This window comes from Trichomycterus rosablanca, chromosome 6 (genome assembly GCF_030014385.1).
Source record: "Trichomycterus rosablanca isolate fTriRos1 chromosome 6, fTriRos1.hap1, whole genome shotgun sequence".
In the NCBI taxonomy this organism is placed as follows: Eukaryota; Metazoa; Chordata; class Actinopteri; order Siluriformes; family Trichomycteridae; genus Trichomycterus; species Trichomycterus rosablanca.
Window position 1 is genome coordinate 42,865,914 of NC_085993.1, and position 13,010 is coordinate 42,878,923.

A 13,010-nucleotide genomic window follows, 5' to 3' on the forward strand; every position below is an offset into this window, starting at 1 on the left:
AATTGGCTCACAAACATCATGTGTACATTTGAACACATTTTCTGCTACTAAAAGAAAAACTATAAGAAAATTGAAGAATAAGATAAAACTAATTTAACGTTAAGCTGAGGTAGCTAAAATGATGAATGTCTAACAAACAGGAACAATTAGAAAAGAGAGGATAAGGAGGACAATACTTTCAGCTCACTAGAAACTGAGGTAAACAAGAGTAATAGTGAAGACAGCAGAAGTATTCTTAATTAAGAATTTCCCTTGTGAGTGGACTGTGCTGTGCATTATAGCATATTATTTTATATTATAAAATGCCTTTATTTGCCATATATACATATACAGACGTACAGTACAATGAAATTCTTTCTCTGCATATCCCAGCTGGTTTGTAAGCTGGGGTCAGAGCGCAGAGCAGGAAGGGTTGAGGGCTTTGCTCAAAGGCCCAGTGGCTGCATAGGATTCAAACTCTCAGCCTTTTAGTTGATAGCCCAAAGCTCTACCCGTATAGGTTACCACTGTACCTAGGGTAGGCCAACACGGTATTAAATTTAATGTCGAATGTTTACTGGGGTTGTACTTTGTGTAAAAGGTATAAGATCCATTGCTGTGATGTGTATGTGATAGGGATGTAACCATGCACCACAAGGCAGTTAGAAATCGGTGCACATGTACCACGATTCAAATCGGTATTTCATGTAAAATGAATCGATATTCACTTTAAACAGCAGAGGGCACTGGCGCTATTCACCTCGCCTGGTTGACATCACTACACCCAGTTGTACAGGATTTTCCAGCCAAATTTATTTATGTGAGGATACTTTCTTTATTTGTATTTATTTATATAATGTGGGATTTGTTTTGTTTTGCATAGTTTGTACCTACCTCAGAAATAAAAGGGCATTCATTAGTCGAGAGTCAATAGTCAAGAGAGGTTTATTGACATTTCAGCTATATACAAGTACATATTGAAATGAAACAACGTTCCTCCAGGTCCAAGGTGCAACATAGAACAAAAAGTGCAAGACAGTACAGTACAGTGCAGGTAGACATCATTACAATAATACGAGAATGCTTAAAATAAATAAAGGAAGACAAGACTATAGAGACAAGTGTTGGTTAGTACATGGTACTGAGTAAATAATGGTGAGGTACATTATACACAAGTTATGTGTATCAGTCAAGTTAAGTCAGACTCATTTATATACGCTTCTTACTATTTACATTTTCAGCATTTAGCAGACGCTTTTATCCAAAGCGACTTACACAATGAGCAGAACACGATGAGCAATTGAGGGTTAAGGGCCTTGCTCAGGGACCCAACAGTGGCAACTTGGTGGTGGCGGGGCTTGAACCGGCAACCTTCTGTTTACTAGTCCAGTACCTTAACCACTGAGCTATCACTGGCCCTACTATGAACATTGTCTCACATCAACTTTACCCCTTTATTTAGATAAATAAAAGATTTTATTCTATTTTTAAGAGAAATAATAAAAGGAAACGGTCATAATTTGTTTTCGTGGTTTGCATCGTGGGTAGAGTGTATCGTTACATCCCTAGTATGTGATGCTCGTCGCTTCAGGACTCTGTCAGCAGGGGGCGCTGTTTCACTCCCATTACCTGCCGTTCAGTGTTCTGCGTACAGTCGGTATGCCGCATCTGTCAGAGCAATGGCGTCTTATCTTCAGGCTCAGGTTCTCAATAGGGGGTCAGTTGTAAAGGTCATTGTGAGTCAGAAACAGCAGCCGGACAGTCGAAAGGATGTTTGAAATTGGCACGGAATTCAGTAACAGTATCATGCCGGACAGCGGGGTGGATTCAGGATAGAGCTGCGCAGCACCGGTGTTACTGAAATGAATGTAAATATTGACATCTTCTTGTGACCGTGAAGCTAGGTTTATGTTTTTTTAAAGGTAGTTTGAAATTATAGCTATTTGGAAAATGTACGGCATATCTGCGGGTCGTTTACACAATGCGACTAGCTAACTGTTTATATTTTTCCTCTTGTACTAGCTAGTCAGTGGGTTAGATAGCGATGTGGCGTATGTTTGGTTATGCGTCAATGTAATACATTACAGCGTTCAATATAAAGACTTTTACTGTGGGAGTGAATAGACACACACCCGGTTAAGAATCCGTTTAAGTGAGGCTGTTTTTCACCTTTAAACAGTCAGAATGATGGACATGGACGAAGAGGGGAGTTTAAAGCTCGGCGGTGCACCGTCAGCATTAGGTCCGCCACTGTCCTCCCGGGAACGGATCCCTCTGCAGAAGAGCAGTGTGTGTTCACGCTCCTACTTTGTAGTGGTCATGGTTTTCTTCCACGTCTACATCCTAAATGTGCTCGCACTCTTACTGTATGTGCATTACAACAATTCGTCTGATGTGGACAGCTCGATCAGAGAGATCAGCAGTGGAAACAGTGTTCGTGAATCTGCAGGTCAGCCTCCCACTGACCCCAACTTCACCCGTGATATTCATCTGCCACGCATCGAGGGGATTCGGGTCAGTGTCTCCTCATATATCTTCATATATTACCTGACGAAAGTTGCATTATGAGCATAATATTACAGTATTTCTACAATATCTAATCTTTGCTGGTTCTTTTATTACATGCATGGGGCGGCATGGTGGCTCGGTGGGTAGCACTGTCACCTCACTGCAAGTAGGTCCTGGGTCCGATCCCCAGGTGGAACAATCCGTGTTCTTTCTGTGTGGAGTTTGCATGTTCTTCCAGTGTCTGTGTGGGTTTCCTCCGGGAGCTCCGGTTTCCTCCCACAGTCCAAACACATGCAAGTGAGGTGAATTGGAGATACAAAATTGTCCATAACTGTTTAACATTGAACTTGTAACCAGTAACTACCTGTTCTGTCATGAATGTAACCAAAGTGTGTAACACATGACGTTAAAATGCTAGTAAAGAAATAAATAATAACATGTATCTTCCCAATTATGGCAGCATAGGAAGGACTGGACAGCAGGACATTATTGTGTAACAATGTCTTAATATGAAGGAGCTGATAAACAGTAGGACATCATGATGGCACAGCTTGTGCAGGGTCTGGGGACATGCAGTCACTGCCTGTAAGGTGTTAATTTAAAAGTATTTAAAGGTATTTTGGTTTTCTCCTAAAAACATGCAGGAGGTGGATTATTTGTTTATTAGGATTTTAACGTCATGTTTTACACTTTGGTTACATTCATGACAGGAACGGTAGTTACTGGTTACACAAGATTCATCAGTTCACAAGGTTATATCAAACACAGTATTGGACAATTTTATATCGCCAATTCACCTCACTTGCATGTCTTTGGACTGTGGGAGGAAACCGGAGCACTCAGAGGAAACCCACGCAGACACAGGGAGAACATGCAAACTCCACACAGAAAGGACCCGGACCACCCCACCTGGGGATTGAACCCAGGACCTTCTTACTGTGAGGCGACAGGGCTACCCATTTAGCCACCGTGCCACTCTGCAGGAGGTGGATTAGCTACTCCTAATTGACTGTAGGTGTGTGAGCAAGTGCCTGTGTTTTTGCACTTGTCTCTAGTCGTCTTCCTTTATTTATTTTAAGCATTCTCGTAGTATTGTAATGTTGTCTACCTGCACTGTACTGTACTGTCTTGCACTTTTTGTTCTGTGTTGCACCTTGGACCTGGAGGAACGTTGTTTCGTTTCAATATGTACTTGTATATAGCTGAAATGACAATAAACCTCTCTTGACTTGACTCTAAGATAGATTGGCACCCTGTCCTGTGTGTATTTCTACTTTAAGCATAGTGTTTCCTCATTGCACAGGACTGCAAGTTGCTCGGTGGTGCAGCTGTCTATTATGACAGTACACCATTTCTGAGATTCGAACCAAACAGCCAGGCATCTGCACAGACATTGGCTATGTCTGAGGGATTGGCTGATGCCCAGTGATGGACTGGTTCCCTGTCTGGGGTATTTCTGCCTTGTACCCTGTGTTTCGGACCTGCTGCATCCCTGACCAGGATAAAATGGGTGATAAAAATCAAATGAGTCTTTCTAACGAAATTCTAGCAACACAGTGGTGCTATATAGAAAAAATCAGATCTGTCATGACATGTAAAGGGAATTTAAACAGCTTTTAAAATATTTGTTCACATCCAGCACTGGCCACCTGTATGTGAGCATGTCATTACTAATTATTGATCATGTTAGTCAGTTATTGTTTACCCTGACCATACTTAATTAGAGACCACCGTTTAAGTCAAATATTGATATTTTTGATGCCATTAGAGTGCCACAGGCATTTCTGGTGCTTGCAACAAATCGGATTAAATTCCTGCTTCTGATTACTGTTTGGAGTCTAGTATGTTCTCCATGTGCACAGGAGTTTCCTGCTTAAACATTTATCGCAGTAAGTAAATACCGTACAGGTATAACACTGGTTGCAGCCCATCTGTTCTTATGTACAATTGAGCAGCTCCAGTTTGGAAAGACCATCAGAAGATTATGTGTCAGGTGCAGCGGTGTTGCTGAGCCTTTTAAAGACCTGTCACTGCCAGGGCTAAGAATTGCTCACCAACCATAAATATTTCAACAACACAGATGAACGTACAGAGGATGTCTAACACCAGGGTGCAATAAAAAAGAGAAGGAGGGGAACATTTAAAAGGCTCAAGTATACACATTGTAAAACATCTTGTACTATAGAAAGTAAACATTGTCTGGCTGGAGGTTGAGTGGATTAACCTGTTATCGTGCACCAAATTCTTTCTGACATGCCTGATTAACATAACGAAAGATGCTTAAAAGCTTGACAGATATACTTAGTTAGATGTTAATAGGATGTCAAGATACAGACAAGAAAATAAAGTTTTAATTACATACGCAGAACACAAAATATCAAGACTGCAACCAACATAAAATGGATGAAAAAATATATATATATATATATTTTTTTTATTCAATGCAATAATTTCATTGGCAGCAAAATAAGAACATTTCTGTATTTAATTTAGCCAAATAACACATTTCTTGTAATAGCTGTCCAGAAACTATTGTAGGGCTTGTTCTTTATCCACAAGATCAATAATAACCCTCAGTTAAGCTTAAAGTTGCCATTGTTTTAGTTTTTTTTTTGCTTGTTTGGCAGCCTTTATTTACATAGTGTAGTAAGACTAGTTTAGTTTGTAGTCCTTGTCTTTGTTTTTATAGATGATTTAAGGGTCTAAAGTTGATTGAACATGATTTGAAATTGCTGTACACAGCTGTACGTATTTTCTCATTAAAATGCTTGTTGTTCAGTACAATGGCTACTGTCAAACCAGCCCTATTAAATGACCGCAGAGAAGTCAATCAAAATCACTAACAAATAATTAGTATCACGTGTCACCAGAGAACAGTTGCAGAAATCAGTAAAATTGAAGACTGCAATGTATGACATTCATGCCTGCTTCAAGTATACATAAGCTTTCAATTTCAGCTGTTGATTGATTGGCAAATAAGTGTAGGTACTGGGTAGGTTTATTTAAGAAACTGGCAACCCATCTTTATCTTTATGTGGATACTTGTTTTAATATACAGCTTATGACAGCTCATGTCAAGGCAATTTAAAAGAGTGACAATAGAAGGTTTCCTCTGTACAAAAGAGTGTTAATGAAGAAACTGGTCTTTTTTAGGTTGGCCATGTGCAAAAAGTGTCTCTAGTGCCAGGAAAAGTACACGAGATGAAGACCCTTAGTCTGAAGCCTCTGCTCTTTGGTAATTTTCTATGCTGTTCATGTTTGTTCCTTTCCCATGTACATTGTGTTAGAAACTAGCACATGCTATGTTTTAATGCGGGGATGTCTTTTTGTTCTGGGATATGCAGAAATTCCTAATTTTCTCTCTGAGAAGGAGTGTGACGTGGTGGTGCATTTAGCTCATCTGAGGGGGTTGGTGGAGAGTCAGGTCATGGTGCCTGAAGGACAAGAAGAGCTCAGCCAGCAGCTTAACCTCAGCGCAGAGGAGATCTTCCATTTGCTTGACCTCAACCAGGATGGCCAGCTGCAGCCTCATGAGGTTTGTGTGTGTCAGTGTCAGCCCTGTGATGTCTGCATGTAAGCGTTTCTGTAAATATGTGTTTATCTTTGGCATGATGAGCGTTAAGACACTGGTAATCTGTGGTATGTTATCTGTGTGGTTTTTCCCCTCACCATCCTGCAGATTCTGACACATTCCAGAGTGAGGGATGGAATCTGGCTGACTCTGGAAAACCTTAGGGAGATCTATACTGGTCTTGATGCAGACAAGGATGGCAATGGTAAAGATTTTTGTTAATCAATTAATGAAAATACACATTATTCAAATAAAAAAAACACACCCCCATCGGACCCCTACCGATCATATAGTATTTGGGTGGTGGACTATTCTTAGAACTGCAATAACACTAACATGAAAGTGACATAGTAGATTGTGTTGTACTGTTAGGGCACATTCACATGAGAGGTGGCAAAACCGCTTTCGCGCCGGCTGTGGCATTGCTTCATTTAGCCGCGTTGGGCTTGCAATTTCTGTGCTTGCCACGGCACTCAAAGTTCACCTGATTGAACTTTGACCCAGTTTGCAGCTGACCTTTTCAAAGCCCCTCCAATAAGACGAACTGTTTTATATGACGTAGTAAAGGCGATTCAGGCAGTACAAACAATGCTTAACATGAACAAAACTTAACATGATTTATTGTATTAAAACAATGATCTTGGAATTCAATTCGTGGAGAAAACTTATGACCAGTAATAATTAAGAGAGGTTTAGTGTTCATATGTTGTTTGTTTAATACATTAAACCACATTAAGCATTTTTAACGATAAGCGTTTTAGACTCTCTCGAAAAGCTGATTCTCACAATTTCTCAGCACACTAATCTATAACATAAGTTTAAAAGTGAAACAGTGAGGAAAATCCAGCTAAACACAGTATGTGGATGCGTCTGATATTTGTATTGTAGTGCTCAGCCAAACGCTGAGCAAAGCGGCGGTTTGCGCCGAGGCCCACGGTTTTGCTGCTACTCATGTGAATGCGCCCCATACTATTACATGCAGAATGTAACCAGCATGTGTAACATATGCATGTCCAATACTGAAAAAATGCCCATCTCTACAGTATGTAGTCCAGTGTTTGCTGAGTTAGACATTCTGGGTACATGCTGGTTAAATGCTGGTAGCTTTTCCTACCTTAGCCTTGTTTTTCATGTTCATGTAATTTCTAATGGATTTCTGTATTAAACTAAATGTTTGTAACTGATTTTCTTTGTTGTGTTTATGCATTTCTTTCACAGGTCTATTGAGCCTAGAGGAGTTTGGGCAGCTAAGCACTGATGCATTCCATCGGTTTTTGCTCCAGCGGGGGGTGAACAGGACCCAGTTGGTGAGAAACAGCAGGCACACGTGGCTTTATCAGGGTTCCGGAGCACACCAGGTCCTTCGAGATATTCGCAACAGGTACGATCCGTCTGTCTATTTCACAGATGCATACATATAGTGGTCTAAAAATTATTTCCTTTCCCATACCCAGTTACTGCGTGTTTGTTACATTAAATGACCTTAGATCGACGAAACATGATATTACACAAAGTGAACTTGACAACATGATTTAATATAGAAGCACTCATGTCACCCTTTTGAAAAGCTAATTGCCCTTCTGATTAAACAAACAGTAAACCATATTTTATTGATAGACCACGTTTGCAAATTGAACGATACAAGATACAAGTTCACAAATTTCTGCTTTGTGCAATGATTAGAAAGCGGTTTGATGTATTATGTCTTTTTTTTTTATTTGAAACTCCTTTTTTGTGCAGGGTTACACATTTAACAAGACTTCCACCCTCTCTGGTGGAGCTGAGTGAACCTCTGCAGGTGGTGCGTTATGATGAAGGCGGTCATTATCATGCTCACCATGACAGTGGGCCAGTTTACCCTGAGACAACCTGCACACACACCAGTCTTGCCGCCAACTCATCCTCACCTTTCCAGACCTCCTGCAGGTAAGCCAGTGGTAATTATAAAGGTTTCTGGTTCAAAATCTTTTGATACTCATGTAACGGGGTAGCAGTAAAATATCCGCTTGTCTTAAGAAATGTATCGACCTTATTCTTAGCTCATATTTAGTACAAAAAAGATCTTGGTCACTTGTTTTCCTATTTGTTTTGTACTAGGGCTAGAAGGCAAATGTAGCTATACATGTTTTTCCCCCTTTCTTGAAATGTCTAACTCGATTCTACTGTGCACTCTGGCATAGCTGTCTGGTGCACATTACCGGTGCTGCACAAAAAGGGCTGCAGGCTAGCACCCACTTCATCTGACACTGATTCTTACAGAGAGCCTCACCAAATACAGAGGATTGTGCTAGTCTCTCTGCAGTCCTGTGCAACTGCCTCAAAAACTTGCTTTTGTATCAGCAATGCAGTGAATTTCCATATAGACTTCCCAGACATGACCAGTTGTTAATTTAAGCAGATATTCAAAAAATGAAGATTAGTATGAGTATTAACAGTGAGTATCAGCAGTATTGGCAGTATTTAAAATCTGCTGTTGAAGTAATCATTGCAATTTTAGACAAGTCTGTGAGCAGTTGTAAACAAAAATTTTATTAGCTTTGTAGATTCAGAGTAAAATTAAGTAACAAACATTGGACACTGAACAGACGTAATTGGAGTATTAAATGAAAGATTAATATTTTTTCTTTCTTCCTTGAACTTATGAACATACTAAAGGTTTATGTTGTAATCACAGGTACATTACTGTGCTGTTCTACCTGAACACTGTTGATGGAGGAGGGGAAACCACATTTCCTGTAGCAGATAACAGAACATATGAAGAAGTGGTGAGTGTTACTGACTTTTATGTGTGTTAACAGTTATAGCAGTGCACTGGTCTGACAGCATGAACTGGATGTGTGTTTTTAGTCTCTTATACAGGGTGATGTTGATCTGTTGGACACTAGGAAGCACTGTGATAAAGGCAACCTTAGAATCAAGCCCACTAAAGGAAAAGCTGTGTTCTGGTACAACTATCTCTCTGATGGAAAAGGTAATAAAGCAGCCAGTGTCACATGTTCAGTTCAGGTTTTATTAACACATTAACTAGCAGGGTCAGATTATGGTTCAAACAAAACACTGCAGTGAAAAATCATGAGATCCGCTTCATCCTGGCCAGGGTCGCAGTGGGTCTGGTTTCATATGAAATCATTAGGCACACACCCTGGACAAGCTGCCAATCCATCCCCAGGCTTTGGCTATCCCTCCATCAGATATAACCAATAATGCCTGTGTAGATGCCCGGCTGGCCGAAATGTGGGCTAACATCATAGATCGCTGTGCCACACGAGCGCCAAATATCAAACCGTTCTTTGATAATTTGGTACTGTGATTGAGTGAACTACAGTAACAGGTTTCCTTTCCACAACCTAAGTATCACAATACTCTTGTCATTTAGCAGTAAGCTAAAGTCAGTACCACAAAGATTATCTGTATGGCAGGTGTAGCTTAGTTTATAAAATAATTAATTAATGCAATGTACGTACATACCAGATAGGTGCACAGAATCAAGTGCTCAGGGAGTTTTCTTTAGCGGCACACAGCTATGCCTTACTGCTAATTTACATATAGAATAGTTATATCGAATGTGTGTCTTGCTCTACATTGTATTCTATTTAAATGTACTGTACAGTGTATGCTTCTCAAATGCTAATGCCTGTTAACTGTGATGAGTTGTGTCACTCTCTGTAGGCTGGGTGGGTGAACAGGATGAGTACTCACTCCATGGAAGCTGTGTGATCACTCGAGGAGTAAAATGGATCGCAAACAACTGGATCAATGTGGACCCAGACTACCAACGACAGGCTCGCTACCAGCAGCTCATCTCTCAACATCAGCAGGCACAGCAGCAGCAGGCACAGCAGCATTGGCATCAGGAGGCTCAGGAGCAGACAACAGATACACACCAAGACCTGTAAACTAAACACACACAAACACACACACATCCAACAAGATTCTTCTAGCATCCACATACATTTGTAAACACATTATGACATTCAAATCCACTTTATGCATTCCAGTCACAGTGCAACTACTGGTAGCCGGTACCCAGCATTTACACACTCTGGTGATAAAAGTTGTCCAAAGTGGAAAGCAGTCGCCCAGACCAGAATATAGTGTTGGTAGAAAATCAAATCAAAATGATTTCTTGGTTAAAATAATTGAATTAAACAAAGGTTTATGTGACAGTGAAACAAATAAATACATTAAAGTATTTTTGTAATATGCCCACTGCAGCCATAAGCAGTCAGAATCATCAGAGTTGTTTGATTGTCTATGCAGTTGTGTCATTCCTGCACAGCTACTGTGACTGTGTCTCAAATCATATACTAGTGTACTAAAAAGTGGGTGTTTTTTGGGACACATAGATAATTTCTGTATTTTCTTGTTGCACTTTTGAGATTATTTCAATTGCTTACAATCTTTTATTTTATTGCTGCAGCTGCAGTCTGACTGGCAGCATGTAAACCTTGAAAAGAACCTGCTGAATAGCCCTGATGTTTGAGAACATTGCGGTGCTTTTTAAGGTTCATGTTAAAATGCTACCCAATGAGACAAATTGCATTATATGATGTGACTACTGAGGCAGCTGCTTCCACTTTGCTTGCACACACGTGCAAAAAATACACTGTGCTATTACTTGCATGCAAATATGCATGCAGACACGACACAAACACAAGGCTGAGTTCAACAAGACATTTTCGGCATGTCTTAGTCACGCACTGTTGCCATTGATTTTAATATGAATGGGGTGTAGACAGATCGTACACACAGGGGCATGTGTAAAAACTTTACCAAAGTTTAAAGCTTTAAGCTTTAAAAAATTTTTATTATGCATCCAAGCAGTCTGAATGAATTTGTAAGGGAAACCAGATCACAGCTCATACAAAACTGCCAAGTTTAAGTACTAGTTTAAGACTGTGACTGGTTTGTTGTCATAGGAAGTGTTACCAACATCTACCAACATTTTACTAACAGTATGATCAATCCACATCATACTCTACCAAAACATGACAAATTAATACAACACCATTAGTCTTGTTGTTGTACTATTTAATATTTGGTTTGACAATTTCCCAGCGACTTGGGAAAATAAATTCCACTATCAAAACCCCAGCAACAATTGAGTTTCTCTATTATTATATTGTATTATTCTACAGTATATACAGCAAAATACATCACACATACAGTGTATCACAAAAGTGAGTACACCCCTCACATTTCTGCAGATATTTAAGTATATCTTTTCATGGGACAACACTGACAAAATGACACTTTGACACAATGAAAAGTAGTCTGTGTGCAGCTTATATAACAGTGTAAATTTATTCTTCCCTTAAAATAACTCAATATACAGCCATTAATGTCTAAACCACCGGCAACAAAAGTGAGTACACCCCTAAGAGACTACACCCCTAAATGTCCAAATTGAGCACTGCTTGTCATTTTCCCTCCAAAATGTCATGTGATTTGTTAGTGTTACTAGGTCTCAGGTGTGCATAGGGAGCAGGTGTGTTCAATTTAGTAGTACAGCTCTCACACTCTCTCATACTGGTCACTGAAAGTTCCAACATGGCACCTCATGGCAAAGAACTCTCTGAGGATCTTAAAAGACGAATTGTTGCGCTACATGAAGATGGCCAAGGCTACAAGAAGATTGCCAACACCCTGAAACTGAGCTGCAGCACAGTGGCCAAGATCATCCAGCGTTTTAAAAGAGCAGGGTCCACTCAGAACAGACCTCGCGTTGGTCGTCCAAAGAAGCTGAGTGCACGTGCTTAGCGTCACATCCAACTGCTGTCTTTGAAATATAGGCGCAGGAGTGCTGTCAGCATTGCTGCAGAGATTGAAAAGGTGGGGGGTCAGCCTGTCAGTGCTCAGACCATACGCCGCACACTACATCAAATTGGTCTGCATGGCTGTCACCCCAGAAGGAAGCCTCTTCTGAAGTCTCTACACAAGAAAGCCCGCAAACAGTTTGCTGAAGACATGTCAACAAAGGACATGGATTACTGGAACCATGTCCTATGGTCTGATGAGACCAAGATTAATTTGTTTGGTTCAGATGGTCTCAAGCATGTGTGGCGGCAATCAGGTGAGGAGTACAAAGATAAGTGTGTCATGCCTACAATCAAGCATGGTGGTGGGAATGCCATGGTCTGGGGCTGCATGAGTGCAGCAGGTGTTGGGGAGTTACATTTCATTGAGGGACACATGAACTCCAATATGTACTGTGAAATACTGAAGCAGAGCATGATCCCCTCCCTCCGGAAACTGGGTCGCAGGGCAGTGTTCCAGCATGATAATGACCCCAAACACACCTCTAAGACGACCACTGCTTTATTGAAGAGGCTGAGGGTAAAGGTGATGGACTGGCCAAGCATGTCTCCAGACCTAAACCCAATAGAACATCTTTGGGGCATCCTCAAGTGGAAGGTGGAGGAGCGCAAAGTCTCGAATATCCGCCAGCTCCGTGATGTCGTCATGGAGGAGTGGAAAAGCATTCCAGTGGCAACCTGTGAAGCTCTGGTAAACTCCATGCCCAGGAGAGTTAAGGCAGTTCTGGGAAATAATGGTGGCCACACAAAATATTGACCCTTCAGGAACTTTCACTTAGGGGTGTACTCACTTTTGTTGCCGGTGGTTTAGACATTAATGGCTGTATATTGAGTTATTTTGAGGGAAGAATAAATTTACACTGTTATATAAGCTGCACACAGACTACTTTTCATTGTGTCAGAGTTTCATTTTGTCAGTGTTGTCCCATGAAAAGATATACTTAAATATCTGCAGAAATGTGAGGGGTGTACTCACTTTTGTGATACACTGTACAAATGTTTCTGGCCAGGTCGATATCACAGCTGACAGTCGAGATCTCAACAGTGGTGGGCTAGTGCCTCGGACCACTGCACTTCCCATGTGCCCCAGCCCAATTTGGTTTTTTAATGGATGCCATGAATGGCAATCAGAGCCT

At 40.7% G+C, this 13,010-nt stretch overlaps 1 protein-coding gene across 1 annotated transcript; it reads left to right on the forward strand.

The window, feature by feature from the left end:
• The first annotated feature begins 2,163 nt into the window (after nt 1-2,163).
• Nucleotides 2,164-10,214, forward strand: p4htmb (prolyl 4-hydroxylase, transmembrane b). Its single transcript, XM_062998137.1, has 9 exons — nt 2,164-2,493; nt 5,641-5,722; nt 5,832-6,022; nt 6,167-6,263; nt 7,277-7,439; nt 7,799-7,984; nt 8,733-8,823; nt 8,906-9,029; nt 9,728-10,214. Exons 1-9 carry the CDS (start codon nt 2,164-2,166, stop codon nt 9,952-9,954), a joined length of 1,491 nt encoding a protein of 496 aa, XP_062854207.1. The 3' UTR covers nt 9,955-10,214.
• Nucleotides 10,215-13,010: the final 2,796 nt, after the last annotated feature.

Coding starts and splice junctions, on each gene's coding strand:
- p4htmb (XM_062998137.1), top strand. CDS start 2,164: ATGATGGACATGGACGAAGAGGGGAGTTTAAAGCTCGGCGGTGCACCG. Junction 6,023..6,166: donor GCCAGCTGCAGCCTCATGAG/GTTTGTGTGTGT, acceptor ACCATCCTGCAG/ATTCTGACACATTCCAGAGT. Junction 7,440..7,798: donor CTTCGAGATATTCGCAACAG/GTACGATCCGTC, acceptor TTTTTTGTGCAG/GGTTACACATTTAACAAGAC.